General features: G+C 41.7%; 1 protein-coding gene across 2 annotated transcripts in view; it reads right to left on the minus strand.

The window, feature by feature from the left end:
- LOC134358453 (A disintegrin and metalloproteinase with thrombospondin motifs 14) overlaps positions 1 to 20,374 on the minus strand; it is a 242,619-nt gene that overhangs the window by 195,760 nt on the left and 26,485 nt on the right. For both annotated transcript variants that reach the window (XM_063070692.1, XM_063070691.1), the window contains exon 3: positions 3,390 to 3,537. In XM_063070692.1, the coding sequence (XP_062926762.1) occupies positions 3,390 to 3,537 (148 nt within the window). The remainder of the gene's footprint in view (positions 1 to 3,389; positions 3,538 to 20,374) is intronic.

Below are 20,374 nucleotides of genomic sequence, written 5' to 3' on the forward strand. Positions count from 1 at the left end.
CAACAAGCCCAGGGTACCCAATTACACTCATGTGACCAATTAACCTACTAACCTGTACGTCTTTGGAATGCGGGAGGAATTTGGAGCACCTGGATCTAATCCATGCAGTTACAGAGAGAACTTACAAACTGCTTACAGACAGCAGCAGGAAATGTACCTGGGTCGATGGCATTGGAAGTGATTCGCTAACCCCTAAGCTACCGTGCCACTCTCCACAATAACTTATGGAGGTACAGCACTCCAGTCACTGAACACTCTAATTAACTTCTGCATTTATTGTTGCTTTCATGTGAATACATATTCAACATATAATGTTGAAAGTATCCTGACTGGTTGCATAATACTCTCATACAAAAATCTGAATGCACTGGATTGTAAGATGCTGCACAATCGAGGACCCAGCCCAATACATCACTGGCACATCCCTCCCACCATCAGTAGTATCTACACATGGTGCTGTCTCAAGGTGACAAGCTTGACGTCTTCTCGTAGCTACCATCAGGCAGGAGGTACAGAAGCCTGAAGTCCCACATCACCAGATTCAAACACAACTTCTACTATTGTTTAATTATTCTGTTCTTGAACCAACTCTAATCACTACATCAGTATAGCAACAATATAACCACATTGCACTACAATGGACTTCATTTTTTTGTTCTAATTGTCTTTGCTCTTGTATAATTCAGGTATGTTTTCTTGTGAATGTTATGTATCTGACGTTGTGTGCCTGTGATTCTGCTCGAAGTAGGTTTTTCCTTGTACTTGTGTACACATGTACTTGCACATATGACAAAAAATCAACTTTAATGTGACCTTATTTACCAAGATATTTGGTGAAAAGCAACTGTAAATCAAAAGAATGTCCTTTTGAAAAGGTTCCAAGTACTTTTTTTGCAAATAATTGGAACAGGTCATCTGAGCATGACTGCCAAAAGGTGAAAAATGTAAAGAGCTTGACTCTGATTGAAGCAAAAATTGAGAGCAGCAGGAAATCCAGAAAAACAGAATAACATCAACACTGTAAATAATCAACGAGGTTACAGTCATTTCCAAGCACATCATCCATTGAAACATCCAGGAACTGTATAGTGTCTTCCCACAAAGACTAACTTGTACAATAATATGCAAGCTGTCATAAATTGGATGTGGCCAGCAATGGCAAAGCATGAAGACAAGTAAGACAAAATAAACCGAATGTTACTGCAATTACAATTCAAGTTAACTATACATCTTAAACCAAATGCTATACAAGTCCAAATATTTGCAGTACTTACTTTTTGATTTAGAGAATTCTAATATACATTTGTCTTAATGAACAGTCAATATCATTCTCTCTGCTCACCTGACTCCTGCCTCCTTTTTTGGAATCATAAATTAAGATAATGGTGATGTAGAATTCAACAACCTAATTAGTATTGTGCTTAGACTGAACAATTAATCCAAAGATTGATCAAATATAACAAAAGCAAATGCCAGTTTAGTTTAAAATTGTATGTGGTGTTCCACAGCACCATCATAACCACATAAAGTATTTCTCTCTCCAAGTGCTAATTTACAATAGTTTATTGCTTTGTCTTTCTATAGCTGTCATATATTCAAGACCTAGAATAAATGCCAGTCATTATTTTGTACTCTGTAAATTACCTCATATGCTCTTACATCAAACTTAGTAACCATGCCATTCAAAGTTTCTAGTTTTGGATTTCAGCCAAGATAATTATATACGTATTTCTCATGAAAACATTTGGGCAGACAGAATTCGGGTTTAAAAATTAGCTTTAAGCTGTGGTACTAAGACAGAGGTCCCCAAACTTTTTTGCACCACAGACCGGTTTAATATTGACAATATTCTTGCGGACCAGCCGACGGGAGGGGGGTGTTCAAGTAGGGCTGCCAACTTTCTCACTCCCAAATAAGGGACAAAAGTAGCAGTCATACAGGACACTTGTGTTTACCCATAGAAAGACTACCATGACCGTGAAGCCTTGCGCGGGCACCTGTGTGCGCATGCATGTACGTACCCATTTTTTTTTTCTACAAATCGGTTTTGGCTTAATCTTCCCGATTCTGTTAAGTGAAACTGCACTGTACATACATTATTTCTACTTTATATAGGCAGTGTACTTATCACATCATTCCTGCTTTTACTATACGTTAGTGTTATTTGGTATGATTTGGTAGATTATTTCAAGTTCAACAGTGCGTGACAAGGAATGAGGAAAGGTGCAGCTGACTCATATTGTTTCATATCACCAAATCATATCGTTTCCTCGCAGTCCCGTGGTTGGGGACCACTGCACTAAGAAAATGCAATATGTCTTTGAATATATAATTTCTACTGACACCTGGCTCAGTAGCAATACACACTAATCAAAGAATTATGATTCTACTAAATGATATTCTCAACTATTTCTCAGAAGTTACATGCAACAGTTTTATGATACAAAAATAATCAAATGTCCCTCTTTGAAGTACAATCAGATGAGAGTGGACTCTGAACTAAAGATGATTTTAAGGAGAAGCTAAACAGCTCTTAATCATTTTATACATGGGCAAGTTATTTTAGTTTAACAGGTTCAGTAATCCTTAATTAGTCTGTTTCTTGGACTTTAATAAAAACATTTGGCAAAAACCATATACAGCATCAATTTGAGGGGTGGGGGACGCCACACTTTTCAAACAAAAATATTAAAAAGCCCTCCCCACCATTGAGCACATCCACATGAGGGGCTGTCACAGGAAAGCATCATGCATCATCAAGGACCCCAACCATCCAAAGTCATGCTCTCTTCTCACTGCTGCCATCTGGAAGGTGGTACAGGAGACTCAAGACCCACTCCACCAGGTTACCACCCAACCATTATCAGTCTCTTCAACCAGAGGGAATAACTTCACTAGCCTCATCACTGAACTGTTTGCATAACCTACATACTCACTGTCAAGGATTCTACAACTCATTTTCTTAATATTCATTGCTCAGTTACTTATTATTATTTTGGTTTTTTTCCCATTTTATATTTGCACAGTTTGCTGTCTTTTGAACATTGATTGTAGTCCATCCTATTGGGGGTGGTCTTTTATTGCCTCTATTGTGGTTTTTTTGTATTTACTGTGAATTCCTGTAAGAAAATTAATCTCAGGATTGTGTATGGTGACATATATGTACTTTGATAATAAACTTACTTTGAACTTTGAAGAATACAGAACTAAGTAGTTTAATCAAATTGATCTTGTAAAACAAACATTTAACATTGTATAGTATTAGTAAACAAACTGCATTTTGGTGATTCCAGAGACTTAAGAAACAAGATTTTTACTTTTAATCAAGACAATTATTTATAAAAACTTTTAAGATGGAATTTTTTGTAGTCTTTAATCCTTTTTGATACCTTCAATATGGAGGTCTTTTGGGGCTGTTTGTTTGATAGATGATCTACGATACACCACATGAACACGACCTTTTTCCTCCTGTGCCTTCTGGCCCTTTTCCAATGGCTCAATAAAAAACTCACCAATATCTGCATGAATCAATCCAGCCTAGTGAATATAAAATTTAAATATTAATTAGTTTCCTTTTTAAAATAAAACAGGGTATTATACAATATGGTTAACAAGCAGTTGGCAAAAAAGTTTGTGGTATTTTCCCATCGATCAAAAATTCAGGTGGATTATACTCCGAACAGACTTTCTGTTACATAATAATTTGTACAGCCCTCTACTGCTGTAGTGCTTACATTTGTTACAAATGTTAAGTCAGAAGCTAACCAATCTAATCCTATAATTAAAAAGCAAATTATGCTTTTTGTGACAAGCTGAAGCATAAAGGTGGATTCCGATTAATTGGGACACATCGGGACCAGTATGTTTTAGCCTAATTATGTGGCTGCCCCAATTACCTGAAGTTTCATGGAAATTGTTAAAAAGGTTTAAAAAAAAACAAACTACTTTTTAACTGAGTACCAAATTATGTATTTAAATGAAATGCAAACCAAATTAGAACAGTACCAATATTGGTACAGTGCTATTAAACTGTATTAGCTCATAATGGTTATCGACAGAGGAATACATCAAGTGTACTCAATTGATAAGCTTCCCATTCTATGCCCCTTAAAGCATCAAGGCCAACACATTTCCCAATAACCAACTATTTCTTTTTGTCAGTTCCTGACATACAGTATAGTAGTTGATTCATTGTTTTCTTTGAACCCGATAGTGTTGTGTGTTTATTGCAAAGGGAACTATCCAGCGTGTTATGGCACGGAGATATCATTGGCACAAAATATTAGAAACAAGTCTGGAAGTTTTGTAGATTTACATGTTTCTGCACTTACAGCACCATCGCTATCTTTCTCGCGTGGTGCCTACATTTCCAAGATAACAAATCAGCTATCTGTTATTTTAAAATCTTTGTGACCCAGCTTCTTAGCTAGCTCCTTTGACTTGTTTTTTTTTAACATTGGTTCACTTACTTATACAAGTCATCCAGTTACAATGGAAAACCATTGATTAAGGGTTAATTTAACAGCTGGATCCCGACCTTCACACTTCCATTTCTGGGATGTTGCTGTTGTCCCTTGCCTAATGGCCATTCTTCTCACACTTCATCTTGCTGAAGTATCATAAGACCATAAGACATAGGAGCAGAATAAGCCCAATCAGCCTATCGAGTCTGTTCTGTCATTCCATCATGGCTGCTTTATTATCCCTCTCAACCTTCTCCCTTCTGCCTTCTCCCCGTAACCTTTGACACCCTGACTAATCAGGAACCTGACAACCTCTGCCTTATATATACACTCAATGACCTGGCCTCCACAACTGCCTGTGGCGATGAATTCCACAGATTCACTATCCTCTGGCGAATAAAATTCCTCCACATCTCTGTTCTAAATGGACATCCCTCTAGTCTGAGGCTGTGACCTTTGGTCTTAAGACTCACTCACTATAGGAAACATCTTCTCCACATCCACTCTATCTAGGCCTTTCAATATTCGATAGGTTTCAATGAGACACCCCACCCCCCTCCAATAAGTACAGGCCCAGAGCCATCAAACGCTCCTGATATGATATGTTTATCCTTTCATTCCCAGAATCATTCTCATGAACTTTCTCTGGACCATCTCCAAATGCCAGCACTTTTTTTTTCTTAGATAATTGGCCCCAAACTGCTCATGTCACTCCATGTGCAGCCTGACCAATACCTTATAAAGCCTCAGCATTACACGCTTGCTTTTATATTCTAGTCCTCTCAAAATGAATGCTAACATTGCATTTGCCTTCTTTACTCAGCCTGCAAGTTAACCTTTAGAGAATCCTATACAAGGATTCCCAAATTCTTTGCACCTCAGATTTTTGAATTTTCTCCTGTTTAGAAAATAATCTATGCCTTTATTCCTTCTACCAAATTGCATGACCATACATTTCCCTACACGATGTTCCTTCTGTCATGTCTTTGCCCATTTTCCCAATCTGTCCAAGTCTTACTGCAAAGTCCCTGCTTCCTCAGCACTACCTGCCCCTCCAAATATCTTTGTATCATCTGCAAACTTGGCCACAATGCCATCAATTCCATCTCCAAATCACTGACAGAATGTGAAAAGAAGCTGTCCCAACACTGACCGGCAGCCTACCATTAAAACCCTCTTTATTTCCACTCTTTGCCTCCTTCAATCTTTTATCCATGCTGTTATCTTTCCTATAATACCATGGGCTCTTATCTTGTAAAGTAGCCTTATGTGTGGCACCTTGTCAAAGCCCATCTGAAAATTTAAGTAAACAACATTCACTACCTCTCCTTTATCTCCCTTGCCTGTTATTTCCTCAAAGGATTCCAACAGATTTGTCAGGCAAGATTTCCCCTTAAGGAAACCATGCTGAGTTTGACCTATTTTATCATGTGCCTCCAAGTATCCTGAAACCACAACCTTAATAATGAACTCCAACATCTTCCCAACTACTGAAGCCAGACTAACTGGTCTATAATTTTCTTTCTTCTGCCTCCCTCCCTTCTTAAAGAGCAGAGTGACATCTGCAATTTTTCAGTCCTTCAGAACCATTCCAGAATCTAGTGATTCTTGAAAAATCATTACTAATACCTCCACGATCTATTTAGATATCTCTTTCAAAACCCTGGCGTGTAGTCCAGGTGATTTATTTACCATCAGACCTCTCAGATTTTCAAGCACCTTCCCCTTGGTAATAGCAATTACATTCACTTCTGCTCTCTGACACTCTCAAATTTCTGGCATACTGCTAGTGTCTTCCATTGCGAAGCCCAACACAAAGTATTTATTATAGACAATAGACAATAGGTGCAGGAGTAGGCCATTCGGCCCTTCAAGCCAGCACCACCATTCACTGTGATCATGGCTGATCATCCACAATCAGTATCCAATTACGTTCATCCCCAATGACTGCATGTCCAGTATCATTTTCCAGTGGTCCATTCTCACCTCTCTTTTACTCTACATATTTGAAAAAAAAATTTATTATCCTCGTCTATATTATTGTCTAGCATCCATTCATATTTTATCTTTTCTCACCTTATAGCTTTCAAAAGTGTGCAACCATGAGTGGTGTTAGATGTATGGCTTTTAATTTGGTGCAGCAGATTAATTTTTTCAGTTAATGTCATGCAATTTAAATCGCCATCCATCGTCCTACATAGATAACATAACACAAGCACGTGGAATTTACACAACTGTTCGCTCTAAGCATGGTGTAGTGTCCAATGGCCACACGCAAATACACCTGACTGATCATCTCCTGCCCCATAATGTCCTTTGTTCTTTAGGGATTGTTCCAAATAACCAATGTTCAATAGACTGGAATCCACTGTATAAATGTACAAACCATTCATCCAATTTTCACTGCAATAGATGCAAGAGTACAGGTATTTCCCTCCCCTCTTATTTTAAATGAGTCATTTATTTAATAAACTCTTCCCAAGACTTTTTAAAAATTAACGGTTTTCACATTCTTGTGTTTGTAAGAAGCCTCCAAATATTATAGTGAATGCAAATTTCCTTAAGCAACAAATTAAATTAATCTCTTTCTTGCAGCAAAGACTCATTAAATAGTCAATAACTGGGAGAACAATACACACAAGCTGCTGAGGAACTGAGCAGGTCAGGCAGCACCTAAGGAAATGAATAAACAGTCGACTTTTAGTCTGAGACTTTTCTTTGGGACCACATTTCCCGTGTCAGCAGAATCTTTTGTCTTGGGGAGGTGTGTACTAACTTCCTTTTACCAAATCAGGCAAGTACACTACAGCTCAAGGTTATTTTTTTTGGTAGAATGACCCATTATCAAATGCTTGCCTCAGGTTGATATGGGGAAAAGTAAATGATAATGTTTGATTGTTCTTTGTAATCTTATCTCCACATTATTTCTACAAGAACCTTACAAAATAAAAATATTTAAATAACAAAAATTAGCTATCAGGCAGCTCGCTTACCTTCCACCCCACTCCCACCCCCAGCCCCACTTCTACTTTACAGTAAGCCAAGAGCAAGAGCAGGAAATCATCATTTGAGGAGAAAGTCCATCACAGGTAAAGTCCTCCCCACCAGTGAGCACAGCTACATCGAACACTGTCCCAAGAAATCAGCATCCATCTTCAAGGACCCCCACCAATCATGTCATGCTCTCTGCTCGCTGTTGCCATCCGGAAGATGGTACAGGAGCCTCAGGACTTACACCACGGGGTTCAAGAACAGTTATTACCTCTCAACCATGAGGTTCTTGAACCAAAGGGGATAACTTCACTCAACTCCACTCACCCCATCACTGAAATATTCCCACATTCGAGGCTCACTTTCAAGGACTCTTCAACTTATGATCTCAATATGTATTGCTTATCTATTTATTATTACTACATTCTTTTTGTATTTGCACAGTTTATTGTTTTCTGCACACTGGTTCTACGCTCAGTTGATGCAGTCTTTCATTGATTCTATTACGGTTATTGCATTTATTGAATATGTCCACAAGAAAATAAAATTACTTTAGACTTCTGGACGTTGGACATTAATTTATGAACTTCTAAATGGAAACCAGGACATAAAATATAAATAATTAAAATTAATGAGTCATTGGATCATTTAAGCTATTTTATTATCATACTTCAATACAGAAGACCAAACAAATAACTAACATTAAGAAGTTAAATCAAAAATTGTAACAGAATCAGATAGATTGATCAAAATAAATTCAGTTCTGGTTAAGGGCCTGAAACCTAAAATGTTAACTTTTTCCCACAGATGCTGCCTAATCTGCTGATATCTTATGACTAAAAATACATCAATTTGAATGACAACAAAATATGGACTGAATTAAGATAACTGACAGCTGGCAAATTCACATACAGCAGCTATGCATGTTCAGTCAAATATCAAGTGCAAAAAACGTTCTGGAAGTTAGATGACTAGCAAGTTAACAAGAAGCACATTACTGATCATGTGGTAAAATGGAAACACAATATCAACTTTAACTATCAAAAATCAAACTCCAGAAAGAGATCCATCAGTCCACCATGTACGTTCTACTCATCAAATGGCCATCAGAATCACATTTATCCTCACTGACATATACTGTGTTACGTACCCCGTAACTGGGTTGCCAAACCAGCAGAAATGGATCACTCAGTTGGAGTCTGGATTAGTAGAACTAAGAAAGTTTTATTAAAACTTTATTAAAGAAACAAGCAACACAGTACTCTAATCAAAAGGATAATAAATGCAACAGTTCAGCAATGATAAACACACATGTGCACAGAATTAAGATAACAGGATCAATCAAGCTCTATCGTTGTCTAGGGGTAAATGACCAGTTTCAAAGTGACGCAAAGTTCAGTTCAATTTAGTTCAGTTCAGTTCGCAGTAATCGCTGCCATGGGAGATGGACAGTGTGGGGGAAGGAGAGAGAGAGCAAAACGAATGAATATTCAAGGCTTCCACACAGACCTTCGCAGTCAGCTTTCAGGCGAGTCCTTTGTGATGTCATCTGAGGTCACCAACCGTGACCCCCTCCGTTTCCAGATACGATCGTTTCTCTGCGGTGAACCTGGCACCCAGGCAAGGGTGGACACACACCAGGTTCCCGCCGATCGTGCCTTTCAAAAATTCCCACCGACTTGTGAGAGACGCACCGCTTCCAGGGTCTCGTTACCTCGGGTGTCGTGTGTGTGCTGCCTTAGCGAACCTGTCCCTTTTTATCCCCCTGCTGGGGTATCACCTGTCCATCACTTCAAACAGTTCAGGGTTCAAAGGGGGAGCCGATCTTGACAGCTCTCCTTCCTTCATTAGCATCTCCAAATGCTGCTCCATTGTTTTCCTTATCTCTCTCTCTCCTGAAGACAGGTGGCAGACCAACTGCTGATTCCACTGGTGCCAGCCCAGGCCAGCTACATCTTAATCTATGTGTATTCTTGTCACAACTGTAAAATTTGTTGTTCTGTGGCAGCAGTGTAGTGCAAGACATTAAAAAATACTATTAAGTTACAATAAAAAGAGGAATAGTGAGGTGGTGTTCATAAGTTTATGGACCATTCAGAAATCTGATGATGGAGGGGAAGAAGCTATTCCCAAAACATTGAGTGTGCATCTTCAGGCACCTGTACCTCCACTGCCATAGTAGTATTGAGAAGAGGGCACACCCTGGATGGAGACGGTCCTTTTTAAGATGTCCTCTAAGCAGGGGAGGCTTGTGCCCATGATGGAGCTGGTTGAGTCTACAGCCCTCTGCAGTGACACTACTCAACCTGCCGATCTATTTCACTGCTGTACTCTTCCTCATCATTAACTGATATTTTGCTAGCAACAGTGGTGCCATCGGCAAACTTACAGATGATGTTTGAGCTGTGCCTAGCAACATAGTCATGAGCATAGAGAGAGAGCAAGGCAGTGGGCTTAGCATACATCCTTGAGGTACACCCGTGTTTACTGTCAGTGGGGAGGAGATGTTATTACTGATCTGCACTGATTGTGGTCTTCCGATGAAGAAGTCAGATCCAGAAGTCAAGGATCCAATTGCAGAGGGAGGTATGGAGACCCAGGTTTGAAGCTTGTTGTTTAGTACCGAGGGTATCAAGTACCCATCTCTGCTAACCAGGTTTACCAACACTTTACCCGTAGCCTTCTATATCTTTGATTCAAGTATTCATCAAAATATTTAAAATGTGAGAGTTTCTCTTTCTACCTTCTTCTCAGGCAGTATGTTCCAAATTACAACCACCTTGTTGGTGAAGAAATTTTCCCTCAGATCCTGTCATTCCAGGAATTAGCCTGGTAAATCTCTTCTGGACTGCCTCTTGTTACCATATCTTGTAAGCTCCATTTTCTGTGCAATAAAGGCCAACATATTGTTTGCCTTCTTAAGTACTTCCCACACCTGGCCAATAACATTTTGCAAGTAGCCATAAAAACACATAGATCTCTTCGCGCATTCACAACTGCTATCTATTAATTCAAGCAACACACATCAAAGTTGCTGGTGAATGCAGCAGGCCAGGCAGCATCTGTAGGAAGAGGTGCAGTCGACGTTTCAGGCCAAGACCCTTCGTCAGGACTAACTGAAGGAAGAGTGAGTAAGGGATTTGAAAGTAGGAGGGGGAGGGGGAGATCCAAAATGATAGGAGAAGACAGGAGGGGGAGGGATAGAGCCAAGAGCTGGACAGGTGATAGGCAAAAGGGGATACGAAAGGATCATGGGACAGGAGGTCCGGGAAGAAAGACAAGGTGGTGGGGGGGGTGGGGGGACCCAGAGGATGGGCAAGAGGTATATTCAGAGGGTCAGAGGGAGAAAAAGGAGAGTGAGAGGAAGAATGTGTGCATAAAAATAAGTAATAGATGGGGTACGAGGGGGAGGTGGGGCCTTAGCAGAAGTTAGAGAAGTTGATGTTCATGCCATCAGGTTGGAGGCTACCCAGACAGAATATAAGGTGTTGTTCCTCCAACCTGAGTGTGGCTTCATCTTTACAGTAGAGGAGGCCGTGGATAGACATGTCAGAATGGGAATGGGATGTGGAATTAAAATGTGTGGCCACTGGGAGATCCTGCTTTCTCTGGCGGACAGAGCGTAGATGTTCAGCAAAGCGGTCTCCCAGTCTGCGTCAGGTCTTGCCAATATATAAAAGGCCACATCGGGAGCAGCGTACGCAGTATATCACCCCAGTCGACTCACAGGTGAAGTGTTGCCTCACCTGGAAGGACTGTTTGGGGCCCTGAATGGTGGTAAGGGAGGAAGTGTAAGGGCATGTGTAGCACTTGTTCCGCTTACACGGATAAGTGCCAGGAGGGAGATCAGTGGGGAGGGATGGGGGGGACGAATGGACAAGGGAGTTGTGTAGGAAGCGATCCCTGCAGAATGCAGAGAGAGCGGGGGAGGGAAAGATGTGCTTAGTGGTGGGATCCCGTTGGATCCCCCCTCTGATCCCAGCTCTCATCCGTGCCGGGTCTTTACCATCCCTTCCGACCTTCAACTGTCGGAGGCAGAACACTCTGTTCTCAGTAAGGGCCTCACGTTTGTCCCCCTTCGCCCACACCTCAGCGAGTTTCGTGTTCGCCATGATGCGGAACTTTTCTTCCGCCATCTCCGTCTCCGAGCCTACTTCTTCGACAAGGACTCTTCCACCCCCATCGATGACCCCTTCACCCATCTTCAACCCTCTTCTTCTTCATGGACACCCCGCTCTGGTCTTCTGCCTGCTCTGGATCTCTTTATCGTTAATTGCCGACAGGACACCAACCGTCTCGACTTCACCGCACCTTGTCCCCATTCCAACCTCACTCCTTCCGAACGCTCTGCTCTCCACTCCCTCCGCACTAATCCTAACCTTACTATTAAACCCGCCGATAAGGGGGGTGCTGTTGTAGTCTGGCGTACTGACCTCTACCTTGCCGAGGCACAGTGACAACTCGCGGTTACCTCCTCTTATTTACCCCTCGATCGTGACCCCACTAAGGAGCACCAGGCCGTTGTCTCCCACACCATCACCAACTTTATCCGCTCAGCGGTTCTCCCATCCACTGCTACCAACCTTATAGTTCCCACACCCCGCATTTCCCGTTTCTACCTCCTACCCAAGATCCACAAACCTGCCTGTCCTGGCCGACCTATTGTCTCAGCTTGCTCCTGCCCCACCGAACTCGTTTCTGCATACCTCGACACTGTTTTATCACCCCTTGTTCAATCCCTTCCGACCTATGTTCGTGACACTTCTCACGCTCTTAAACTTTTCGATGATTTTAAGTTCCCTGGCCCCCACCGCTTTATTTTCACCATGGATGTCCAGTCCTTGTATACTTCCATCCCCCATCAGGAAGGTCTCAAAGCTCTACGCTTCTTTTTGGATTCCAGACCTAATCAGTTCTCCTCTACCACCACTCTGCTCCGTCTAGCAGAATTAGTCCTTACTCTTAATAATTTCTCCTTTGGCTCCTCCCACTTCCTCCAAACTAAAGGTGTAGCTATGGGCACCCGTATGGGTCCTAGCTATGCCTGCCTTTCTGTTGGGTTTGTGGAACAATCTATGTTCCGTGCCTATTCTGGTATCTGTCCCCCACTTTTCCTTCGCTACATCGACGACTGCATTGGCGCTGCTTCCTGCACGCATGCAGAACTCGTTGACTTTATTAACTTTGCCTCCAACTTTCACCCTGCCCTCAAGTTTATCTGGTCCATTTCCGACACCTCCCTCCCCTTTCTAGATCTTTCTGTCTCTGTCTCTGGAGACAGCTTATCCACTGATGTCTACTATAAGCCTACTGACTCTCACAGCTATCTGGACTATTCCTCTTCTCACCCTGTCTCTTGCAAAAACACCATCCCCTTCTCGCAATTCCTCCGTCTCCGCCGCATCTGCTCTCAGGATGAGGCTTTTCATTCTAGGACGAGGGAGCTGTCTTCCTCTTTTAAAGAAAGGGGCTTCCCTTCCTCCACTATCAACTCTGCTCTTAAATGCATCTCCTCCATTTCACGTACATCTGCTGTCACTCCATCCTCCCGCCACCCCACTAGGAATAGGGCTCCCCTGGTCCTCACCTACCACCCCACCAGCCTCCGGGTCCAACATATTATTCTCCGTAACTTCCGCCACCTCCAACGGGATCCCACCACTAAGCACATCTTTCCCTCCCCCGCTCTCTCTGCATTTCGCAGGGATCGCTCCCTACACAACTCCCTTGTCCATTCGTCCCCCCCATCCCTCCCCACTGATCTCCCTCCTGGCACTTATCCGTGTAAGCGGAACAAGTGCTACACATGCCCTTACACTTCCTCCCTTACCACCATTCAGGGCCCCAAACAGTCCTTCCAGGTGAGGCAACACTTCACCTGTGAGTCGACTGGGGTGATATACTGCGTACGGTGCTCCCGATGTGGCCTTTTATATATTGGTGAGACCTGACGCAGACTGGGAGACCGCTTTGCTGAACATCTACGCTCTGTCTGCCAGAGAAAGCAGGATCTCCCAGTGGCCACACATTTTAATTCCACATCCCATTCCCATTCTGACATGTCTATCCACGGCCTCCTCTACTGTAAAGATGAAGCCACACTCAGGTTGGAGGAACAACACCTTATATTCCGTCTGGGTAGCCTCCAACCTGATGGCATGAACATCGACTTCTCTAACTTCCGCTAAGGCCCCACCTCCCCCTCGTACCCCATCTGTTACTTATTTTTATGCACACATTCTTTCTCTCACTCTCCTTTTTCTCCCTCTGACCCTCTGAATATACCTCTTGCCCATCCTCTGGGTCCCCCCCCTTTGTCTTTCTTCCCTGACCTCCTGTCCCATGATCCTCTCGTATCCCCTTTTGCCTATCACCTGTCCAGCTCTTGGCTCTATCCCTCCCCCTCCTGTCTTCTCCTATCATTTTGGATCTCCCCCTCCCCCTCCTACTTTCAAATCCCTTACTCACTCTTCCTTCAGTTAGTCCTGACGAAGGGTCTCGGCCTGAAACGTCGACTGCACCTCTTCCTACAGATGCTGCCTGGCCTGCTGCGTTCACCAGCAACTTTGATGTGTGTTGCTATCTATTAAGATCTTATTCTGTCTTTTGAGTTCTCTTAATCTCACACTACCCCCACATTAAACTCCATTTGCCAAATTTTTGCTCACTTACTCAATCTATCTATCTATCTATATTGTGCTGTAGAGTGACAATAACCTGATTGCAAGATAGACTTATATCCATTTTTATGCTAGAAGTAATATTACTAAAGCATACACAATTCTTAGAATCATAGGTTATACAACAGAAACAGCCTTTTGGCCAAACTGATCCATACCAACCACAGTATCCCTCCCACTTGGCTCAGTTGCGAGCATTTAGCCTATAATCCTCCAAGCCCTTCCACTTTATATGTCTATCCAAATACCTCTTAAATATGGCAATTGCACCTGCCTAGTCCACTTCCTTTGGCAGCTCATACAAGGTACTCATGACCATCTATGCTACATCTCAGATATCTTTTAAATCTCTCCACTCTTGTATTTGTGCCCTCTAGTTTTGGACCCTTTTCGGTCTGATGGCTTTGCTATTACAGAGTGACCAAAACTATACACAATACTCCAAGTATGGTCTCACAAATGACTTGTGTAACTGCAGTATTCTTATGGAACTTGAAGAAGTAAAAGCAAAGTTAATCTTTCTATGTAGCTTCAAGAAACAGGGGCACACAGTCTTAAAATAAGACTTTAACTATTTGGGGCAGATGAGCAGAAATTTCTTAATCTAGTCTGGGGTGAACTGTTGCAGTTCTCTACCTACCAGGGCTCTCAGTCAGACTGAGATATTAAGAGAATCAAGCAATATTGCAATTGTGTTGGAAAGCAGCCCTGAGGTAAAAGATCAGTAATAGTTTTAAGGTGCCATGGTAGCATAGCAATTAGCACAATGCTAATACAGTCGAGGTATCAATGTATATTTCAGCATAAGGCACCTTAGATGAAACAAAAAGATCATGATTAAATGCCTGTGACACAGACAGGTATTTATGTAACAATCACAAGTACTGCAAGGCATTCTACATCATTGCTACCAAAGGTAAAGTGTAGAGTATTCAGCCAGAAATCATGTCAATAATATGGAAGTGTGGGGGCATGAGTTGAACTCCCTAATTAGACAGATAAAAGTTTTTAAAGAAATGCCAGAGCAGACTCAATGGGCCAAATGGCCTAATTCTGCTACTACATATTATGGCCTCATAGTAATCCTTGGGTGTACAGTGGGGGGGGGGGAGGGAAAGGAAGAAGGCTTATAATTTGAAAGACAATCTGCCAATCTTCATGTGGGATTCCCTAAAGATTAAATTGCAGGGCAACTTGGTAATAAGAAAAGCAAATGCAATGTTAGCATTCATTTCAAGAGGACTGGAATACAAAAGCAAGGATGTAATACTGAGGCTTTAAAAGGCATTGTTTGGACCACATTTTTTCAAGAGACACAGACACACCACAATATACTATATAATGCAGCTACTATTACATCGTTCCATTTAAGCCTAAAGATTTATTCTTGTGGGATAACGTTTTTCCTACAAGAGGGAAAATATATGCTTGGCAGGTGAGACTTGTGGCTGTGAAACAATCTCAGGTTCTGGGGTCTCTTCCATGGGTGTTATAGGAGCTGACTGCTCTGGACACCCTTGTTCTGGACAAGTTGGCATCCCAGGTTCATCCCAGAGTAAGTTGCTCGATCTGCTGATCTAACCAAGGCCACCAGACAAGCTTCGAGCAAACGCTTTCATTTTGACCACACCAAGATAACCAGCATGTAGCTCCTCCAACACTTAAGCTCTCAGCTTGGATGCTCAACAAATTTCCATCCCCACATAAGGCAGCCTCCATCAAGGGCAAGTTCATCCCAACACTAGTAAAAACGGGAAAAACTGCTGGAATTTCTGCTGCATATTTCAGCCATTTTGAGTTGCCATGTAGACTGAGACAATGTGGGATTTTTTCTGGTTTCCCTTTGCATCATTTCTGCTGTAATAGGGAGACTTTCAATTTGCATTAGAGAGAATACGTAAAGAGGAGTTTCCTCTTTGGTAAATTTTTTCATGTATTTCCTTTTCCAGGGCAAGTAGAACAATCCATCAGCACTTCCATAATTAGTTGTTCTCTTGAATTCGACCTTGCAGTTGTGCCCTCCAAGAAACAGAGTCCGTCCTGCATTCATGTGGCTACTCTTAGTGGAACACCCCTCTGTGGATTGAAAATGGACACTAGTGTTTGAGGGTAAACTCTCTATCATACAAGTACTGGTTGAAACATTTTAAACACCAAGACTCAAGGCCTCTGTCAATCTGAGCGTAATGTTTGACTGCAGTGATTAGGGAACGTGATGCAAAAGCTATGAGCTATTCACTTCCATCAGTTATAACAAGTGACATAACTGCATCTATAACATAAGGCGAGCCATCACAGGCAAGCTTCACCGGATGAGGTGGATCATAATGTACGAGTACAGTGGTCTGACGCCACCATTTCCTTTGTATTTTGGAAAGTCTCCTCACACTGCTTTGTCCATTGCCAATTCTTTCTGATCTGTAATAATGAATTCAAGGGGTACAGTACAGAGAAAGAGGAAGGGAGGTGGGCTTGTTGTGCTCATGAACAACAGATGGTGTAATCCTGGTCACATTTCTGTAAAAGAATGAATCTAGTCAGGACATCGAACTGCTTGCTGTGAGTTCGTGTCCATTTTATTTACCACGCGATTTCCTTTCAATTTTTTTTAATTGATTTAAAAGAATAAGGGTAAATACAAACCAGAGGAGAGGTTATCTCAAATACATAATTCAACAATAATACAAACAGAAAGGAGTATACACTGTCAAAATCATGTATAGTATTAAGCTACTATAAAGAGAAAAGAGAACCACCTCGCCTCTTAATGGTTCATAAAAAAAAATTCAAAATTTTCTAACCTAAAACAAAAAAAAAGGGGACTGGGCAGTCCATTTTGAGGATACAGTTAAAAAGAAAGGGAAGATCCTTCTGATCAAATCTAAAAATTCGCGGAGAAAAAAGAATAATTAACTGTAAAAGTAATAAAAGTTAGATCATATGAAAATATTGAATAAAAGGTCACCAAGTTTGCTCAAATTTAAAAGATGTATCAAACGTCCAACTTTTTATTTTCTCCAAAGTTAAACAAGACATAATGGAGGAGAGCCAAAAAAATACAGTAGGTGGATTGGGATCCTTCCAGTATAATAGAATTGCTCTCCTAGCCAATAAAGTTGAGAAAGCTATCATGCATTGAGCGGAAGCAGGAACGTTTCCTGCTTCCGTTGGAATAACAGACAATAGACAATAGGTGCAGAAGTAGACCATTCGGCCCTTCGAGCCTGCACCGCCATTCTGAGATCATGGCTGATCATCTACTATCAATACCCGGTTCCTGCCTTGTCCCCATAACCCTTGATTCCCCTATCTATAAGATACCTATCTAGCTCCTTCTTGAAAGCATCCAGAGAATTGGCCTCCACTGCCTTCTGAGGCAGCGCGTTCCACACCTCCACAACTCTCTGGGAGAAGTTCCTCCTCAACTCTGTCCTAAATGACCTACCCCTTATTCTTAAACCATGCCCTCTGGTACTGGACTCTCCCAGCTTCTGGAACATATTTCCTGCCTCTATCTTGTCCAATCCTTTAATAATCTTATATGTCTCAATCAGATCCCCCCTCAATCTCCTTAATTCTAGCGTGTACAAGCCCAGTCTCTCTAACCTCTCTGCGTAAGACAGTCCGGACATCCCAGGAATTAACCTAGTGAATCTGCGCTGCACCTCCTCCACAGCCAGGATGTCCTTTCTTAACCCTGGAGACCAAAACTGCACACAATACTCCAGGTGTGGTCTCACCAGGGCCCTGTACAAATGCAAAAGGATTTCCTTGCTCTTGTACTCAATTCCCTTTGTAATAAAGGCCAACATTCCATTAGCCTTCTTCACTGCCTGTTGCACTTGCTCATTCACCTTCAGAGACTGATGAACAAGTACTCCTAGATCTCTTTGTATTTCTCCCTTACCTAACTCCACACCATTCATTTAATAATCTGCCTTCCCGTTCTTGCTCCCAAAGTGAATAACCTCACACTTATTCACATTAAACGCCATCTGCCAAGTTTCTGCCCACTCACCCAGCCTATCCAAGTCACCTTGAATTCTCCTAACATCCTCATCACGTCACACTGCCATCCAGCTTAGTATCATCAGCAAGCTTGCTGATGTTATTCACAATGCCTTCCTCTAAATCACGGACATAAATTGTAAGCAGCTGAGGTCCCAATACCGAGCCCTGTGGCACCCCACTAGTCACCACCTGCCATTCCGAGAAACACCCATTCACTGCTACCCTTTGCTTTCTATCTGCCAACCAGTTTTCTATCCATGTCAATATCCTCCCCCCAATGCCATGAGCTCTGATTTTACCCACCAATCTCCTATGTGGTACCTTAACAAATGCCTTCTGAAAGTCAAGGTACACCACATCCACTGGATCTCCCGCGTCTATCTTCCTGGTTACATCCTCGAAAAACTCCAATAGATTAGTCAAGCATGATTTACCCTTGGTAAATCCATGCTGGCTCGGCCCAATCCTATCACTGCTATCAAGATATGCCGCTATTTCATCTTTAATAATGGACTCTAACATCTTCCCCACTACTGATGTTAGGCTAACAGGGCAATAGTTCTCTGTTTTCTCCCTCCCTCCTTTCTTAAAAAGTGGGATAACATTAGCCATTCACCAATCCTCAGGAACTGATCCTGAATCTAAGGAACATTGGAAAATGATCACCAATGCATCCACAATTTCCAGAGCCACCTCCTTTAGTACCCTAGGATGTAGATCATCTGGACCTGGGGATTTGTTAGCCTTCAGTCCCATCAGTCTACTCATCACCGTTTCCTTCCTAATGTCAATCTCTTTCAGTTCCTCTGTTACCCCATGTCTTTGGCCCATCCATACATCTGGGAGATTGCTTGTGTCTTCCCTAGTGAAGACAGATCCAAAGTACTTATTGAATTCATCTGCCATTTCTCTGTTTCCCATAATAATTTCTCCCAATTCATTCTTCAAGGGCCCAACATTGCTCTTAACTATCTTCTTTCCTTTGGGAATAACCCCAAAGATTGCCGTAAGTGAATTAGGTTGTAGGTCCAGACCTCTGACTTTTGATAAGGTTCTAAAAACATCTCTCCAGAAGTTATTTAACTTTATGCAGGACCAAAACATATGCTTTAAAGTGGCCACCTCAGTGTTACATCTATCACAAGCAGGATTTATATTAGAAAAAATATGCACTAGTTTATCTTTTGACATATACGCCCTGTGCACTACCTTGAACTGAATCAAGGAGTGATGGGCACAAGTAGATGAATTGTTAACTAAACGACAAATATTATTCCACTGATTATCTGAAAATGGTTCCTGAAGTTCCAATTCCCAAGCACGTTTAACCTTATCATTAGACATCATTTGTAAATTCAATAGCCGTTTATATATGATGACTATCAATCCTTTTTGGAATGGTTTAAGCTGAAAGAGAACACCTATTATATTTGGTAAATGAGCAAAAGGGTAATTTGGTAACAAATCACGTAAAAAATTCCTAACTAGTAAATATCTAAAAAATTGTGCATTAGTTAAATCATACTTGTCCATTAGCTGAAAAAAAGACATTAAACAATCCTCGAAAAACAAATCTAGAAAAGTTATTATTCCCTTAGTTTTCCATGTTAAAAAGGCCTTGTCTAAAATTGATAGTTTAAAAAAATAATTAAAATGGAGATTACTAGTACACGCAATTTCAGCCACAGCATATTGCTCATTGTCTACATTCAGCCTTCCCAGCGCAGTCCTGATGCTACATGTGACATCATACACACTACCATCATGAGACTCCAGGCTCAACAGCCCAATGCATTCATTGCAATATAGGGAGACTTCAACCATGTTTCTCTCTTGACAACCCAATCCACCTTCAATCAGCTTGTCAAGTGTTATACAAGAGAAAATAAAATACTGGATCTCTTGTATGGAAATGTTAAAGATGCATCCAGCTCCATAGCTCTCCCCCCACTTTGAAGATCAGATCATAACCTGGTTCACCTCATGCCCTTGTATAAGCCTAAAGTACAGTATAGCAACAGCTAGCTACATAAGAACATAAGAAATAAGAGCAGGAGTAGGCCATCTGGCACATCGAGCCTGCTCCATCATTCAAAAAGATCTTCTGAATTCAAGTATGTCCCAGGCGACTCAATCTCTCCTCATAGTCCAGCCCCCTTACCTCTGGAATCAACCAGGTGAACATCCTCTGCACTGCCTCCAAAGCCAGTACATCCTTCCTCAAGTAAG

The sequence above is a fragment of the Mobula hypostoma genome, chromosome 18 (genome assembly GCF_963921235.1).
Source record: "Mobula hypostoma chromosome 18, sMobHyp1.1, whole genome shotgun sequence".
Classification (NCBI taxonomy): Eukaryota; Metazoa; Chordata; class Chondrichthyes; order Myliobatiformes; family Myliobatidae; genus Mobula; species Mobula hypostoma.